Source organism: Notothenia rossii, assembly GCF_949606895.1.
Source record: "Notothenia rossii genome assembly, chromosome: 7".
Classification (NCBI taxonomy): domain Eukaryota; kingdom Metazoa; phylum Chordata; class Actinopteri; order Perciformes; family Nototheniidae; genus Notothenia; species Notothenia rossii.
In genome coordinates, this window is record NC_136905.1 from 11755475 (window position 1) to 11775178 (window position 19704).

The 19704-nt window shown below is 40.2% G+C and overlaps 2 protein-coding genes across 2 annotated transcripts; both read right to left on the reverse strand.

The window, feature by feature from the left end:
* Positions 1-197: 197 nt before the first annotated feature.
* Positions 198-13376, reverse strand: akirin1 (akirin 1). The gene is made up of 5 exons (XM_079691292.1): positions 12995-13376; positions 5999-6145; positions 2910-3038; positions 815-886; positions 198-690 (listed from the first exon to the last, which is right to left on the reverse strand). Exons 1-5 carry the CDS (start codon positions 13197-13199, stop codon positions 680-682), a joined length of 564 nt encoding a protein of 187 aa, XP_079547418.1. The 5' UTR covers positions 13200-13376; the 3' UTR covers positions 198-679.
* A 333-nt stretch (positions 13377-13709) lies between these two features.
* Positions 13710-19484, reverse strand: cnr2 (cannabinoid receptor 2). The gene is made up of 4 exons (XM_079691283.1): positions 19414-19484; positions 17382-17419; positions 16876-16932; positions 13710-16742 (listed from the first exon to the last, which is right to left on the reverse strand). The coding sequence occupies exons 3-4, from the start codon at positions 16904-16906 to the stop codon at positions 15670-15672; spliced, it is 1104 nt and encodes a 367-aa protein (XP_079547409.1). The 5' UTR covers positions 16907-16932; positions 17382-17419; positions 19414-19484; the 3' UTR covers positions 13710-15669.
* Between the last annotated feature and the right edge of the window lie 220 nt (positions 19485-19704).

Genomic DNA, 19704 nt, shown 5'->3' on the forward strand with positions numbered 1-19704 from the left:
AGGCGAGACCATCCGGATTGAGTTCAACTTGTAGACCAACAGAGAAGTCTCCTGCTCGGGGAGAAATGGACATTTTAATTTTTACAGTCCAGTTTGGCAAACTTCTGATTAGGATGTGTAATGTATTCAACAGCTTGTCAACTACCCATGTTACTTGAAACACATACTTGCTTTTCGAAAACATTGCAGACGACAGATTTTAATCACATAACTTTTATTTTTTTCAAAAGGGAGAAAAATCCACATTCTCAGGTGATGAGTTGTGAGAAGGGAGGGAGGTGGAGAAAAGGGGGACAATGTGATAAGCAGGAGCCATTAAATACAGCTGCTGGAGGTTATACAGAATGATCATTACGCTTTTTTCTACAGCACCGGCAAGAGATTTGACACGGATCTGCTTTAGTCAGGATTTCCGGAAAGAGTATATGAACAAGAAAAAAGGTTCAAAAAAGAGGGTGGGCTTCATACATAGTTTCTCTTTCAGATTATTTTTACTTTTGGCCAGCAGCAATAGTTTTGAAGAAGAAATCAACATTTGGATTAAAAAAAAGATAGACCATGGCACCCGAACAGGTTGAGAGGGAGGGGGGGGGGCGGTGTTTAGGTAATTAAAATGAAAATCAAGTCGAACGGGGGCAGCCATCTTGTGACAGGAAGCTGGGATCTCATCATGGTGAATTCAGGAGACATCTGAAACACATCAAATGGATTGAAGCTGTAGTCAGACCCAATACAAATCAGATTATAATCGTTTTACTCTCAACAAGAAATGTATTCTTTAAGGGAGAAGGAAAGAGATCTTTAAGATACTCACAACTAGCAGTCCGGGCTCCGTATCTTCGCATGATCTGGTCTTGTGTGAATTTCACAAAAGATTCATATTGTTCTGAAAAGAGAAGAAGATAAAAGGTGAGGGTTTGTGCTGTAGATTCAAAGTTTGCCCTGAAGTCTTTTTTTGAATATCTTCCGCTTCACTGCAGTGCATCACCACTAACAGGAAATTGCCAAATCTCTTCTTTGTTTGCTTTTGATGTGGGTAATAGCAAAACTGTGCATCACATCTAACATCTGGTAAGGCTTTTGAGTCTCAGCTTTTTAAACGTCTGTTCACTCTCCTCTTGTTTGCAAAGATCCTATTCTGCATTTATATGAATACAGCCAAACTCACAATATAGTCATTTCTATTCGACTAAGTTTTCCATTTCGCAGCTCGTGACAGAATGAAAAATAAATGCAAGCTTAATAACAACAGCTCTACATTTTGAATGCCTTAAAAGGTAGGGTAGGTAAGAATGGAGAAACCAGCTCGAGTGCGCTACAATTTGAAAGTACACAACCGAAAAATATCTGCCCCTTCCTTCAGACTTCCTTACAGAGCCCCTCCTCCAACACACATAAACGCGCACATGACCAATGAGGGCACCAGATAAGTTTGTGCACGAGATGCTGACAGGCAGGTAGGCCATCCAGTTATTTTAGCCGGGCCGGCTCAGATGATTGGTCGTGCTTTTTACAGCGTCACAGCTTCCACAGAGGACATTTTTTTATGTATTTATTGTCAAAGCATTTAATATATTCATTGTTATCGAGGTGTTAAGAGCATTCCATGGAATATAACAAAAAGGGTTTCAGAAGTGAATTACCCACCTTTAAATGTGTCACAGTAAAAGTTAGAGGAAACAAGAGGATGGTCATTTAACCTCAGCCAACTGCCAAGCCGACATGTTGCAGTTTATAGACTTAACCTGATAAGCCCTGAGCCTGTTTTCCAGGTCTCAGGCTCGAAAATGACATTCCCAGAACAAATGACCATAACTTCACTTCTAAAAAAGGGGTAAATTAATCATCTTTTTTCTCAAAGCAATGATAAACCTGTGAGTTGGATGTAGAAAAGTCAGAATCAATATAGATTGTTTATTTAAGTAAATTCAGATTGAACATAGTAAAAAAAAAAAATGTAAATTGTAGTGTCCGTCCAAAAAATAATAATACTTTTAGTGAAAACCACCCTTGAATGATGTTAGACTAAAAGCTTTAGGAATCGGAACTATAACATAATAGGCACCCTTTATCAAGATTGACGCAAAACCATTTACATTTGACCTTTTTAGAGAGATTTAAAAAAAAAAAAAAAAAAAAACACTACTGGGTGGATTTTCCGTATCTCTGGCCCCCCTCGGTCGATTTTGATGATTGTCACCTCTTAACCGTTAGCGCCAATAGAATCGAGGAGAAGTTCCTAAAATCCATCTAAACATTACCCATTGGTGAATGAGTGACGTGCAACCAGAATGCCTCGGAACCGGAAGCTGCGATACACTCTGGTGGCTACCATTAGCAGCTAATATTAAATCTCCGTGTTTGACATAAAAATGGAATGATGGATTATCAGTAATCATTTCAAAGTGACAGACACAATGGATTAACCTATGGATTAACCTTCAGCAGCGTTTTTATCGTTCTAATGCCATTGAGCACGACTTTTGATCAGAATAACAGCTAAGGTGAGACAATCTCCCGTGAATGCTCCGTAAATCTACGTGTTGTGATGTCTGCGTTTGCTTCCCCTGTCGCAAGTTTTGATCGCTCAGTGATGATACCAATACCTATAGAATCTGTGGAATCCCAGCTTCAATCTGATATCTTATATGCGCAGTTACGATAAGTAATAATAATAATAATTTTACCTTGAGTTCTGTGCTAAGTGCGTTAGCATTTTTGATGGAACCATTGATGCCAGCACTGCAGACCTTATCAGTTATATGATATGACAATATACTCGTACTGGAAGGGCAGGATGTTTCTCAAAACACAATGACACTCAGTGTAAATTACTGGGGTAACAAGTAATTGTGTTATAGTTCAGGTCGTTTTTTCTTTCCTATTTTATAAAGTTAAATGTTCATTACCTGCGAGTTTTGTGTTAAGGATCTGTTCGTACTCCTCCCGGATCTTCTCCTCGTGGTCTTTAAGCAGCCTCTCACACAGGTAGCTCACCTGCTTCAGCGTAAACGAGGGCTGGTCCTTCCTTGAGGCACCTGAGAAACACAGAATCAGATCGGTTAAGAAAAGGCTGAATCACTCACATCTCCGGCGCGGCAATAAGTCACAGAGACAGAAATGTCCTCTCTCCAGAAATAGGTGCTCGGCCAGCTGCAAATTTAGAGCTTCGCTTTCAGTCATCCTTCACCTCTGCCAGTCGACAGGGTCATGCAGCACTAATGTGTGCCCTTTCTCTCCCCAAAGTCTCTGTCACAGTGCAACTGGAGCCAGCTTTAGCTAGGTGATCCTTTACCCAGTGGTCTTTGAGGTCTGCTGTGAGCCCTTTTAGAGACTTAACCGTTTGTAAATCAAAGACGAGGATGGCAGAGCAAGGATGAAGGTTTAATGGCCGTCTCAGAGACTGCAAGAGGCCGGGTTAGTAACAGCGCAGTCAGTGTGATCTATGAGACCGTTCTGCAGAGCGGGGGGGAAGAACACAAGAGCCCAAAGCCCTGAGGCTGAGATTACATCTTGCAACACAAACTGCCAAAGTGTGCTAAAGGCATACATCGGCACCACTGCTGCTGCAGCACAAATGTGTTTTCAGAGGAGTAAAAGGAAAAATCGATATAATTGTGAAGGATCCAATATGTGGCTTTTTTCTTTATGACGGGCACATGTCAACTAAAGAACAAACAGTTGATGTGTAACAGTAAACACAAATGTCAGGAGACAGTGTAGCCATTTATGTATTTATTGACTGATGCATGTTTTTGGTAAATAAATGGATTGTAAAAAAAAAAGAAGCTATAAAGTGATGCCTACAGAAACTGCCATTTTGAAAAATCTGTTACAACCACCAATCATTTAATTAAAAATAACTTTCTCAGTTCAATCTTTGTTAAGTGAGTTTTACCCTGATGACATCTGTGTTTTTTTTAACAGGTTTCCAAGGAAAATGTTGCATCTCTTTATTTTGCTCTTCAAATAACATAGTAAAGTTATTCAATTACTTTTTAAACTTTCCAACATTTTTATTTGTTATCCTTTTAGATATGATAAAGCATGAATGTAGTATTAATTTCAACAGGATAGGAACAAACTCAGATGAGTGAGACATCCCCATTCCAGGAGTGGGTTGGATTTAGCACAAACAACTAGGGCTGCTCGATTATGGCAAAAATCATAATCTCGATTATTTGGGTCAATAATTGATATCACTATTATTAAAAACGATTACCATTTACTTTGAAAACATCCATTTATTGAAAAAAAAATTTGAACAGTATGTTTTTAACAGTTGATTACCCTGAACTTTAAGTATAAATCAACTGAAAAACCTAAACAAAAAGAAAAGAAAACCATTTTATTTCGATTATGTTGTTTTAATAATCGTTGCAAGCCAAAATCGTAATTGCGATTAATTGAGCAGCCCTACAAACAACTATAAATCTTTCACAAACTCACATCTGGAATCACAATCCCTCTGCCCTTGTGCTTGTATTGATGAGCAGCAGTAGCCTGCCTCTTGAGATTTGAGTTGTTCATGCAGGTCCAGCCAAGGATCTTTTGGCAGGCCTTGCAGAATGAATGACCTCATCATTCGTAACTGTTACAAAGATTAGGCTCATAAAGGTTGTTTTTCCTGTCTCTTTTTTTGATGGTGTTGTTGTCTGAGTTGGCTGATACTTCGTGCTAACCAGAACAAAAAAAAGCAAACATGTTATTTAAATCACCCGAGTGGCAAAAAGTTCTTACTTGCATAAGAACAATATCCCTCCACATCTCTCAAAAAACCTGGACTGGTCTACACATCTACTAAAATGTTAGGCACTCTGTAGCAAAAGAGAGGACTTTCTATAATTGGACCACGATAAATAAACAGCCGCTCTGATAGAACGCACACATTTCAAAAAACAACAAATGCGCTATGCGCCCTTGAAACACTTTCTTATTACCGTAATTTTCGGACTATAAGCCGCGCCTTTTTTCGACCCTGCGGCTTATATAACGGTGCGGCTAATCTATGGATTTTTACAGCTAACGGCCACTAGGGGACCTCCTAAATCTATGGATTTTACAGGTTATAGTCCACCACCTTTAACTCTATGGGCTCTATGGCCGGTCCGCGCCCCCCACCTTTAAGCGGCGGGCTCCAGCAGGAAAAGCTGGAGGCCGGAAAAAAGTGAGACAGGTAGCGCGCAAAAGTAAAAGTGGAACCAAGAGTGGTGCGAGAGACAGAACGAGAGCAAGACAGACAGACATTACGAGAGCGAGACAGTTTGTGCAAAGGTGTTAAACGTGCGCTGGGAGCTCACCGTTTAAGTTTGAAAGTTGAAAAGTTTGTGTGTCTGAAACGCTATGTGATACAGTACAGTTTACACAGCACAGTACATGTTCTGTAGCTACTATTGCACTAAATGCTAACACTTGAATACGTTACGCAAATATCCAACTTGTTTGTTGAAATGTTAATAAATGGGAGCTTCCTCAAACAGCCATCTCTTTCCCGACAATCCCCTCTGTGCACGAACCCTTACATATGGTAATGAAACATTAAAACACCTGCGGCTTATAGTCCAGTGCGGCTTATATATGTACACATCATTCAAATTAGCTGCTGCGGCTTATATTCAGGTGCGCCTTATAGTCCGAAAATTACGGTATTTCTTTTGTAATATTTTCAAGACATTCTTTTTAGTTTTACAGCTTGATTAAACCTTTTTATTTGACATCAGCCATTATAGATAATATGGCCATCTGAGTGTGTGTGCTACTGTTTGTGGTTTGTTTTTAACTGTGTAATACAGTTCATTATTCAAAATGTTAGAGTTCCTTATTTTTATACTGAAACTTGCACTACTGTTCAAAAATAAATAACAACAAACCTGGAATTATTTTTTTTTGCTTTTTCTTGTTGTACCGAACCGTGACCCCCAAACCGAGGTACGTACCGAACCGTGAGTTCTGTGAACCGTTACACCCCTAGTGTCGGGCCAACAGTAAACGGTCCTACCTGGTGGGGAGCTGGGAGCGTTGAGGGAGGAGCTGGGGCTGGGGGCATCAGTGGAGCTGCAGGCCTCCGTCTGGTTGAAGGCCCCTTCCAGCTGCCGCCGCCTCTGGATCCGGCTGTACTCGTGACGGAGGTTCTGGAAGATCTGCTCTGTAGCGGGCAAAGAAAAACAAGGACACAAACTGTTTAAACTAGGACAGAGGACACCCAACAAATTGGGGTGGCACACATAAATCAACCCTGTGGCAGTAATGCAGTGCTCCCAATCGGCTGCCAAGGCAAACGCAGTCACAACTTTCTTAAATTAGCTGCTTTGATTTCATTGAATGTCCCTTTGAAAAAAACTCTTAAAAAGGGGGGGGGGTTTATATGTATGAGAGTGCTTGTGAGTTAAAAGCACAAAAAACAGCACCAACAGTATTTGTGATGATTACAAAAGATTTAAGAGTTAATTTGATCAAGTTAAACTGCTGCTAACATATCTTGTCTCATATAGCATTATACTTGCATGCCAACTAGTATAAATGTTCTTATTCCTTTAAGTGTCCTTCTAACTAATCAACACTAGTTCAATCTTTGTTGTAATCATTAGTTTAGTCTTTAATGTGTTGCATTTAAATACTACGCCTACCACATTCATAAAATGTTGAATGTATTGCAACATTAATAAGGACTATTGCGGGAAGGCTTAATAAATCACAGTTCTCTTAAGATGAACTAAAGCTCTGCTCAAAGTCTGTACAATCGCTAACGTAACATGGGTTCCAAAAAACAGGAAGTAGAGACATGACAGACTGACATTGATGACATACGTACTTCACTACAGCTGTGGCAAACACACACACAAAAAACAGAGCAAAGACACACCACCTGATCCTGTGACTATCACTTTCACTTCTCTTCCAAAACCGTTTCATGTTGTTGGCAGCATGTTAAGCTACAGCGGGTGAGAAAGACTTACGTTAGGCTGCGACATAAATCACTGTTTTTACTAGGCTGTAATAAAGTAAAAGCCTTGCATTCTTCTGAGGCCCGCTTTAGTGGTTAAATAGATGCTTGAGGTTTGGGTGGATACAAAATAAACAGATTTGTGTGGAAAGATCTGTGGGTTACAAGACTGCTATGGTAAATAGGAGATGACTTGCCTCCCTACACGCCTAACCTGATTACCAGCGCTTCATGCCTAACTGAAAGGTGTTAAGTTCAGCTATGAAGGCCAACTGAATAGGTGCAGCCCTGAAAAAGCATGCAAGTTCATGTGATAAAATAGACCAATTCCCTTTATCCTGTAAATAAAGTACTTAAGAAGCCCATTTGCCGTTATATATGTAGGGAGTACAGAAAAGTCAAATAACATAATGCTTTGCTATATCCTTTCTGAAACTTCAATGAACATATTTTTGGTAGAATGTTGTGATTAAGGGACATAGTTAAGGATGGTGTTCTTTCCGCTGCCTGCATTGTCTGGGTGTTGCTGTCGTAATGATTTAATATACGCAAGCTGTAAATAGGGACAGAGACTTGGAAGTGTAAGCCCAAATGTAAAAGCACAAATGAATGAGTCTGTGGGCAGTGAAAGAGGCCCTCTGAAAGGTGTGTTGCTGCAAACTGCTATCGTCACATGTTTTAATTGAAAACCTGCTGGTGCTTCAAAGAAAGCTCCAACATCCAAGATGTGTGGCTGTCATTCACAGTTTATATTATGTTAATGTACCAACATTAAGCATGTATAGTTGGCATGGAAATGTGGTTGTTTCTTGCATTACAAAACATGTAAGGTAAATGCAATTAGTCATTTAGATTTCTACTTAATACAAAACAGGTATAGAGTGGACGTTTAGAATATTATAATAAGTAATCCTGTTTAAGTCCTTTATTGTCTCAAATATGGATCCCTAAGAATGATGCTTATGCTGCAGCTGCTGCGACAGCTTCAACATGGGTCACAGCCAGCACACACAGATCTAATTATAAGGTTAAAGTTCAAAACAGAAAAACACCACGGCCTCAAATAGAGCTGATAACCAAATGTAGAGGAGGAACTTTATCTTATTGGGTTTATACAGTGGGGAAGTCTTCATACGTGTTGTGCCTCTATCTGGGGAACCATGCCTCATTTATCTTGGGTGGGGAGTGGGCTGGAATCCATGTTGCTGCTTCAGGCTGCTCATCAGTTAGCTTGTTTGGATGGTGAAGAGAGCAGGATCTTTTCTACAGGGCCAGTTTAAGAAAGCCATGTTATGTGGCCGTGCACTTTTGAACTGCTGCCTTGGCAGAGATGCAGCCACCCCCCCCCCCCCCCCCCACTCGCGGTATGTGGCCTCTGAAACCTTCCATTAACAATAAAGGACCCTAATCTGACAGGCTGTTTGTTTAGCTACCATAGGGCTTTTCAGTGGTAATAAAGCCATGTCACTGCAGGGAGAACAACATTATTCCCAAAACACAAAGGAGCTGTAACAAGAACTGAAACAATAAAAAGATTGACAGGAAACTGAACAACTTTTTTTTTGAGTATTAATACAGCCAATTGTCATTATTCTTTATCTTTGGGTTATTGAATGCAACTATGGCAAAGCAACCAATGCAAAACAAGACTCAGGAAAATTGTGTTTCTGACTATATACAGACTCAACAATGAATTGAAAAGTAACCAACAGAAACAAATGTTGACGCTAGGGCTGCACGATTTGGGGAAATAATCTAATTGCGATTTTTCTGACAGATATTGCGATTGCGATTCGCGATATTTGTTTTTAAGCGACCCAACGGAAGTTTATTGTAAAATGCGGCCATATCTCCGGCTAGGAAGGTCGTATCAACGTGCTCCCGTCTCTAGCCCCCGAGCTACAAGTGAAAGAATTAAACTTACATGAAACTTCCGTTGGGTTGCTTTAAAGTCAAGCTTCAGTTTAAGATTCACCCTGTAATAGAAACATGTGATGGAGCATTACTAACCTGACTCAGATGGTTTGTTTTACCAAACCATCTAGGAAAGCTCCATTGGAAGCCATTTGGAAAAGTATTTCAAAAATACTTGGCAGGTGATTGGATCAATCTGTCTATCACCTTCTATCATGGGCCACTTCTGATTGGTTAACATTGACTGGTACATGTGGAGCACAGCATTTCTGATTGGTGTAGGTGACTGACACACAAGAAGAAAAAAATTGCAGGCTTTGCGATTTGATTATTGCATCATTTGAAATCGCGATTTCGATTTAAAATCGATTAATCGTTCAGCCCTAGTTGACACTGTAGCTGCATCTATTGATACTTTAATAACAATGTATTCTACAAATAATTGTATTGAATTGAGTACCTGGCTAATAAAATAAATGTATTTTTCATCACAAAATACTATAGTTCTTTAGGTTGTCAGTTTCCCCAAATGGATTAAGCCCAATGACACAGATTTGGAAGACTAAGGGACATTTTGTACGTGCACACAACACAGGCAGTTTGTCTTGTTTATTTTTGGAAGGGTTGCACATCTGTTTAACTCCGCTTACCAATGTCCTGTGGGAAACCCCATGTTTAAACAAGGACCGTATGGGCAGCGGGAGATGAATAAAGCCCAAACTAAATTTGGTTCTATACCTCCGTATAATTTTCTCATGTTGTATGTATTTGTATGGAACTACAGACAAGGGCTACTCTACGTCAACAATGAGGGATTAACCTGTGCAGGACATGAATGGTTCTAGTTAGATATCACTACTCCTGGCTACATCTGACTGACAAGTGAAACCCTTTCCTGCTGCATGTCACTTCCAGCTATGCCAACTACCAGTAGCTCAACTGTGGGCGTCGCTTGGCAACAATGACCCCTGCCACAACCAGGCAAAGCAATCAATCACAGAGACTTCCGGGAGCCAGGCGAACACAGTGGAGAAAGCCTCGGCTAAAAGGCTTAGGCTCAGTCCAAACAGTGAATACGACAGAAGATCGGCCAGATAGAATGGACATAGCGGTGGGAGAGAGAAAACAAAGCTGACTCATTTCATTTCACCCTCCACTGCTAAAGAATTGGGGGGGGAGGTGGGTTTCGAATAACTGCCAGGAAGTAACTTGATGTATTATGGGTCAGTTGAAGTTGCCCTTCTGCTGGGAAGAATTGAAGAGTGACCCGGTTTCCAAACAGTATGAGTGTGAAATGACGCAAACAAAAGACTATCAAAATGTTTAGGTTGAGTGCAGGATACATGACCAGTCTTGCAGGTTGAAGGTTTCAAGATGGAACTGTGACCTACACGTTTTTTTCTAGTCAACCAGTCCAGCTTTTTAGATAACATCCTTTCCCATAAACACACCAGCCCCATCTGTCATCTGGGGGGAATTTTACCAAAGCACAAGCCCAGACTAGCAACCCAAGAAGGAGGCAGTAGAGAATGTAGTGAATGATCCCATCTACATTATGTAATAATTACCTGAAGATGCCTTGGCAGTCAGATCCCCGTCTTACACACAGCATTTCTCACCACAGGCAAACCTGACTAGCCGGAAAGCATGTGAGAGTATAGGCGGGTGGGAGGGATGACAGCTGACCTTTCGCTAAATACAAAACGGCTTTCAGTTGGCAAACCACAGCAGTAAGGCAGGCTGGTGGCACCAGTCCCACGAGGGGCCTCTTTCTGGGTGAAGGTGAGTATGATACTTGGTATCTGGACCTCACGTCTGCAGCAGAAAAATCTACATTACTTTAGCCTTGCAGCTGATGTGCCGTTTTCAGTTAGGCAGACAAACTCTGAAACAAACTCCCAAAGGCTTGTTGGATTGTAAAAGTGCAGGCCAAATTGGCAACGACAGAACAGATAACCTGGAAAATAATGATTCTTATGATTAATTTTATAATAATAAACATGGCTCCACTAGGAATACCACTCTGTAAGGCACATGTGTCAAACTCAAGGCCCGGGGGCCAAATCAGGCCCTTGGTGGATTTAATTTCAGCCCGCAGGATAATTTCTAATTACTATTAGATCTGGCCCATCTGTATATTGCACGCACAGCTTCACTCAATCCTGAGGGTTTCCTCAGCTCAGAGCCTGACCCCAAACATTGATGAACTTGCACCCAAGATGAGATGCCAAGTATCTGGCTTAAACTAGCATCAGAGCAGCACACTGAGTTTCAATGGATGTTTCCTTCTGCATTTTTTGTATTGCGACAACAGGGCATGTTTGGTTTTTCTTTGAGGGAAATCTTTTTTTTGAAGCTGTTGTTGGCCTGTGGAAAAATGTAATCATAAGAAATGACTCCGGAAAAGCTGCAGATAGATAAAAAATAAGTTAACTTCAATAAGTTTTGCAATAAACATTGAACCAGTCCGGCACTCGACTAGTACCCCATTTGGCCCACTGTGTATTTGAGTTTGACACCCCTGCTGTAAGGGAAGCACAAATAACAGGGGCATGAACAATGTGTCTTCACAATCATGCATCTGCCTTCTCAGAAAATAAACAGCTCTCAAATGATCAATATAAATATTGTTCCACCCAGTATGAGAATCACACATCTCACCAGAGGCTAAAATAAATGAATTGCATAGGAAGCCAGCTGTGAAATTATCTCCATCAACACCTACATCTGTGCATGTGTTAATGCTCTCAGCAAACCTTCCCTGGCTTTTTTTATGAGCGATGTGTGCAACGATCTCGAGGGTCATCTTGCAATGATGTGCACCATGAAGCACATTTGTTCTTATGGTGCAAAAACAGTAACAGACACCATGATTTGGTCCACGTCTTGATAAATGACGCAGCAGGCACACAACTGGGGCGGTGAAGTCTCACGTTAATGTACTGTTTTAAAATCATCTTTTTTTTCACAGTCGTGTTTCAGGTAACGTGTTATTCACCTCTGTAGTTGCATTGTACATAAAGAATGGAAACCTATGTCTTTGTCTTGGGAATTTGTAATCAATTGAAGCACATAATGACAATCTAAGAGTTAACAGCATGAATTAGCAAACCGTCTCCATCTTGTCCTTTCCCATTTAACAGCAGTGAAGTGATCAAATACAATCAAGGACATCCAGCAATTGTTTATGAAAAAAATGCAATGAGGATAAGGATTGGGCCTCACTGCTATCAAACTGCCCGATGTGAGTGACTGGCACATTCAATAAGCCTCCCTGGATCGCAGTAGACACATCTCGTAATTAAGTTGTGTGCCCCACACCCGTCCAACGCTCACAGCAGAGCTTTTCAAGTCAAAAGGGAGAGTAGACGACAGACATAAAGGAAATGAACAATGCCTTCCAGGCCTGGAGAGGGACAGACATGGTTCTGGTGCATAATGGAAACCCCCACTTCAATGTAAGACAATTGTGGCACTAAAGCTAAGAAACATTACCCAGGCAGCTTATAATTAGCAGCCTGCCATGATGTGCCTGCTGCTGTGATGCCATTTATCTTCTCAGGAGAGCCAGCAGACTAGATTCTCACCCATGTGCTAAGTACAAGCATGATCTTTTGTTTAAAGCCCACCAGTTTTCAAATAATTGCATAATTGAATACGTTAATAGCCACAATAGAACATACAATAGATGCATATTGTACAGAGCGAGCTGAACATGGCTTTTATTTAGCTGTATCCTATTTCCCATTATGCTAGAAATAGTATTTGATTTAGCTATGCAGAGAACTTAGAAGCTAATAGGTTAATGGGCTACTCAATATAGCGTATGTAAGCTAATTCAGTTAACTATGCAACAATATAATCAGATGAAGAGATGCCCGCGAAATTATATAGAGCTGACTCTCCGTTTGTACATCCAGTGATTTATTATGATTTGTAAAATGATCTGTGTCGGTAACTTAGCGACGATGTTCTCCTTCCTGGCGTTAGCTTTAGCTAAGCTAACCTTTTAGCCTCCAACCCCCATTCTGATTCTCTCAACTAGCTAGCTATCCATTCCACTCCACCCAAACCCCCTCCCCCATGACACCCACCCTGAAAAGCAGGAAAAACGTCAAATCAGGTTTCATTGTTTACCTGGAGTGAGCCTGTGTTCGCCTCCCATGGTCGGAGGCGACATCGAATGCGATGGGCTGTCGACTGGGGGACGGAGGTTGCATCTTTGCGGGGACGGAGTGCCAGCAGTCCCCGGTAGTGGATTGCACCTTCTCCGCTTGGGAGACTGGGGACTGAGGAGGGCCTCAAACTCCATCGACCTCTTTAACGTTGCTCCACAAGCCATGTTTGCTAAAGTAAACTGGAAATATAAGCTGGAGGAAAAACAACCCGCAAAAACTGGGGTTTAACGGTCGTTGTTAGTACGTTAAACGTTGCTCGGATTTCTCGAGCCTTTCTTCCTCTCCACAACAACGGATTTTCTTCTCTGAGAAGAAGTAAGCTAACTGCCGAGCCTGCCTACTGAAATTTTAAAACGTCACAATGGCAGACCGTACCATTGGTGGAAAGAGGGGAGTTCTTAAGTATTTACACATTATTATATTGAATATTTCACTGGTTTAAATTGTAGTTTTTATTCAAACGTACTTCTTAACGCTGTATATAATACAATATTGAAATTAACTGTGATTATATTTTCATTATTTTCCTTGTTTATGTTACGATCCCTGACGCCCAACCCTTGTGTTGTTGTTAATTGCTTTCCGTTGAACTCAAACTGAAGGTTCACGAGACGTCTGGCGGTGGCGGTCAGGTAAATCAGGTAGATTTCAAATGAACTCCAAAGTAATGTTAATCTCCTTCAACTGAAAGCAGATTTTATTTATTTATTTTATTTGCCGTCTATCAACAACTACCAGACTTTCATTTTGTATTCATGCAAATTTAAAACAACGATTTTTCATTAAAGGGTGCCAACCTATTGCCTTTTGGAGCATGTAGTTTGATCCACTGTAAAAATTCAGAGTCGTTCATATAAATGGGATTATACAAAAAATACAAATGACACAGTATAACAGTTAATCACACCTCTCTAAAACAGTTTTAACAAAAATCTCAACATTATTACTTTTTAAAAAAGTAATGTAATGCACTGTTCTATTAAATCCAATAATACACGTTTTTTTATTACAAGACCTTATTCAATATGTATAAAAACAAGCTGCATTTTATGTCCTTCCACTAGAAATTTATTTATTTATACTATTTTGTAGCGATTCACTTACAAACCCTTGAAAACATGACTGCTGACTCTCTGGCACTCGACAAAGGTTAAAGATGAAGGATGAGTACGATTTAATTTGATTAACAGGAAAAAAAGAACAGTACAAAGTAAAGAGTCAAATAAAGGTAAGTCATCTTTAATTACTTTATATGTTGGTTGAAATATGTTCTGTGTAGTATGTACACCTGTGAGTTTGAGTGTACTCTGTTAAATATGTGCTTTCCTGCAGCTGCCAGTTGTCACTAGTGCAAAGAGTGTTCTAGTGTCTGTGCTCGTGTGCATGTGCTCCATTTACCTCGACACACTGCTTGGATTCATGTGGTGAACATTGTGGGAGTCCCTCCTATGCAAGGGGCTTTTGTGGAGTCGTGGCATTCATGTGCAGATGGGACAGGCAACCCACAGGGTCCTCTGTCCGTGCAGGCCCAGGATAAAATACTCAAACATAAACAAGCAAACACTGTTAGCCTTGGCTGTCATTTTTACAGTTAAATACCAAAAAACGGCCAATAAATATACCACAAAACATATTTACAGCGAGTGACTGTGATATGCATAGCACTATGGGTACAGTGCAGACGTTATATGTCATATTATGTAACTTGTAGGCAACTGTTTTGTCAAAAGATAACACAGAAATATAATAAAATGTCTAACAAGAGTGTACAACAAATTGGGCTTGATGGATATGGCCAAAATCTTCTATCACAATATAGGTTATTTCTCCATACATAATGACGTAGCATGTTTTCTCGTAATGCAAAAAAAAGGTCTATCTGAAATGACCACATGGTAACGCCTATATTTATATAATTTGATGTGAATAAAATACTTGACAAATTTACAGTAGGATATTCTCTTTTTAAGAACTTGAAAAAGATATATATTATCTACATTTTCATATAGTTGTGACCCTTTAAATGTCACCATATCGCCCAGGCGTACAATGAATCCACTTTTCTACCATGTGGTGCATACAAAGGTTAAGTCAGCGCTTCAGTTCACAGGACACAGTGGAAAAGGTCAAAGGTTAAAGGTGAGATGGCTACATGATATCATCACAATCCTAAACCCTTTGTCCTTCCTGAAACAATGCCTAGAGGTGAATGGCTTTTTCCCATTGGAATCTGTTTCTAGTTCGTTGTTCTAAGAATATTTTAAAATCTACATCTTCATCTTTTATTTAAATGTAAGTATGTGTAATGGTTGCAAAAATATTTCCAGAGGTCATGGTTTCTCCATTTTTAAACACAATAATTGTCATGTTTCCCATTTTATACTCTTTGAATCTGATACTGTGGATCGCCTGTTTTAAATACTGATTTTTGTTCAAAAGGCTTTACAACAATAGTCTTGGTAAAAAAAATGTGCCAGCACTAATAAGTGATCGGAGTAAATCCTGCTCATATCTACAGAATATTTTAATCTTACGTACAGTAAAATGTTCTGTAATGTCTGTTCGAAATACCGTAGCTCGCTTCAAAAAAGCAAATTACTCCTTAATTTTAACTGATTTTCTGATATTGTCCGGCTAATTGTTCACCATTTCTGAGACTGAGTGAAGTTGCAATGTTCCGTTTGCGGGTATCTCATGCTCGGTGATGGCAGTACAGCTGATTTCTTCTGTGAAATGTATTCCTGGGGGTAAATCCTGTGTAGTCTTTTTACACCTCCCAATCACACACAGCCTTTGAAGCAACTGTAGCAGAGCAACTCTCAGCTCTCGACAGCGCAGTGCATACAGCAATGGGTTGACTGCGGAGTTGACCAGGCAGAGGGTGCTGCAAAAGGCGAAGGCCCTCTGTTGGGTGTGGGTCAGAATCACAGAGACATCAGCCAACATGAAGGAGAGTGCAGGAAGCCAGCAGCCCACTAATATGAGCAGGATCAGGCCAAAGGTACGAGCTAGCCTGATATCCATCCTCATGCGGGCGTGGCCTGTCCCTGCTGCTCCCTGGAGGCTGGTCATGGAGGACTCATGGCGGTGGGCCTTCCACAGGACCAGAGCATATGCACACAAAATCAGGGTCAGAAGCACCAGTGTAAAGCTGGTCCAGCAGGCCAGGTAGCCGTGGTTGATGTATGGAAACAGGCGCGAGCAGGGTGGAGTAAGCCCCGTGGGACACCTCCAGCCCATCAGAGGCAGGAAGGAGATGAAGATGGTGGCGCTCCACATGATCAGCAGGCAGAGCGAGGCTCTCCGGCGGGTCAGCAGCACCTTATAACTGGAGGCCTGGTGGATGCAGAGGTATCGGTCCAGAGCGGTCAGCAGTAAACTCCCCACTGAGCTGGTGAAGGCCATGGTGACACCACCTAACTTGAAGAGATAGGCGGTGGGGCCGTCACTGTGCTGAAACAGGTGAAAATCCAGGAAGCTGATGGTAAAGAAGCAGCTGGCGAAGACATCAGCCAAAGCAATGCTGGCAATGAACAGATATGTGGGTCGCCGCCGCAGGGTGGCGGTGGCAGCGATCACTCCCAGCACTAGAGCATTTTCCAGCAGTGTGAAAGGACCGGCCAGAAAACAGATGGAGCCGATGGCTTTCTTCTCAGCCTGCATGAGGACCATGTAGCACTTCAGATTCTCACAGGACCAGTTGGCTGCTAGGAAAATATAGATACACACTTTTAACTAAATGTTCTATTATAAATGTGTATTACATTTGCTGAAACCCCACATTGTATTGAACCATTTCAGATTCTAAAGAAAGGAAATGTGTTTATTGAAGCTACATACCTGTTGGCGATGTAGGAACTGCCCTCTCCATTTCAACTGTTACTGTACGGGCCAGCGCTAGATTGAAAAAAGTGTTATTTAAAATAAAAACTTTACAAATAAGGAAAACACCTGAAGCAGAAGAACAGCAACACTGTAATTGACAGAATGTATCAAAAAACGGTTTGATTTTACAAATTCTTACAGTACATACAGAAAAATAATTGAAAAGTAAAGATATTAACTGTGATTTCACTTTTCCAGTATTATCTTAATCTTTCAGCACCTGTTAGTACGTGGGGATGTTTCTAAAAACAAACAATGATGTACAATTAAAAAGGATATCAAAATAAAACACGTTTTTCATTATAAAACCTATGTTTAAAGAAAACGAACAACAAAAGGCCATCAATTAACTAAAATAAAAGAAGTTACTGCATGAGACATAATAGCCACAATAATACCCTGAAATATGTAATATCCTGATTTTAACCACATGTTTATAACATAATTATCTTATAACAAACCTTGTTATTCACATCAGGGGAATGAGACTGGCCACTTCCTGTGGAGAAACAGATAAGTAGGAAATGTGATGCCTTTTGCTCTTCGTCAATATTGAACTTAGTACTTAAAGGTAACATTAACATTTGTGAGTCAAGACAGAAAGTCATTAAGAGTTCAGGGCAAACAGACAATGATCATTACAGTATCTGAGGGTGCCGATATTTAAGAGATAGTCACAAGGAGCCAGTGTATAAAGCAAGCCATTAAACACTTCTTACTCAAGCAATAATGACTTAATGTTGTTGCCTACTGCTCCTAGTACCAGACTCCGTACTAGGATGGGTTAGATGCAGAGGCCAAATGTCACTGTGTGTGCTGTGTGCTCTGCATGTGTGACCATTAAAGAGGGGTTTCATCCCTCCGATTCTATCTATATTAACAATTCAGGAAAAGATGAATCGCCTTATTACGTGGAAACATCGAATACATCCAGTGTGATCATTGTGTGGTATGATCATATCACTTTTAGCTGCACATAAACCAGCAGCTGCAGATTTAGCTGTAATAAAACATCTCAAAAATGCTTTTTATTTAAACAGACATTTCTCATCTACTGTATGTTGAAGCATTTAGGGTGATAGCCTGCAACTCGTATCTCTGTCTTATTGCTAAACTTTGCATTATTAGTGTCTGCTAGACATCTTCTGTCATTTTAGTTATTTGTTTAATGAACGGCAGCTTGTTCAGAGACCACAAATGTCATTAGTATTTCAACAATCACTGTAACTCAGTTATATTCAGGTATCAGCATGTTCTTGGCCTCTTAACACATTTGACAGGATGAAGACTGCCCCCTTTTGGAAATAGAGGGGATTTTATTGTAACTAAGCAGTACTTCGTTGGGTGAAGGTCACCACAGATGAACAATTTCCTGTAGTGCACCACCTGTATGCAATCAATAGATGAAATGAAGTGTGGGAAGCTGATGTGAGTGGATTTGATTAAAGTAACTAATGCTGAGATAAACAGAGGGGCCACCTGTAATTACTTGCATAGAGTGCCTTAAACAGAGTATATTTTTTGACCTAAACATGTAGAATAAATGTAAATCACTCTCTTCTTGAAGAAAAAGCTATTAATCATTAAGTATAATAACATAAAAAGAAGCATTTAAATGTATCAAGAACAGAAGGAGGCTAACAGGATGCGGTGTACCACTGACTAAAGGAAATCACTCAAACAGTCAGGTCACTTTATTACCTATGTTCTATTTTGAATTGAATTGAATTGATTTATTTAAAAAAAGGGACAGTGTACATTAATCAACATATTAAAAACATGTCATGTCATGTCATGTCATTCAATATAATTCAATTCAAAATAGAACATAGGTAATAAAGTACTCAAATGAGCCAAAAGGCTAGTTTTCATCTATTTTCCATTATTTGTCATCAGATATATGTCATTGCCTTATGAAAGAATAGGACATATATATGAGCAGAAGTGCTATAACAAAATTACTTTTCACAAAGGCCATATTGACTTGAGGCACAATATTTCACAATTCAACTGTGGGCCATGTGCAAGCACTTGTGGATATTACACCACCTCGGGCTCTTTTCTCCCTTGAGGTGACAGAGTTTGTGTGTTTTGAGTCTCTAACTCGTATAAAAATGAATAACTCTACGAAAGCAGCAGCAGTCCATATACAGGAAACTAAAGGCATATAAAAGCATCCATGTTAGTGACAGAAATATGATTTGTGCAATAACCCCTTGAGTCATTGTTTCACCGGCCGCGTTGTTTCAAAATATCACAAGCCCTTCTAGCACGAGTAGAACAAGTTAGATATTATTACTTGAAATAGTAGTGCAAGCAGACAATAGGTCAAAAGTAGCACATGTACTGCAAAAACACACATATTATGTATAAGGCCGTAAGTAAATGAGGACTAAAAAATGAATTATTTCACAGAGATATGGTCACAACGCCAGGGTAAATACAACATCATTACACACTTAACTGGAAAGAAAGTTAATTTTAAGAGTTTACCTTCAGCTTTCTCTTGTGTTTGATGTTATTTCCTCCTAGCAGCAGAAGAATCACAACATCACCCCACAGACATGCAGACCTGACTGCAGCTAAGTGCGTGAGGGGGATGTGATGACATGAGGGCAAGAGGGAGGGGGGGAGGGAAAGAGAGAGACTCACAGAGAGAGAAACTGATGGAGAAAGACGAAAGAGCCCAAATTATGAATTAGATGTTTAGCTGGAGTCTGTGATGAAACTGATAACATCCAGCCTTAATTTCACATGTTTGATTAAATGTAATAAAGGTGAAAG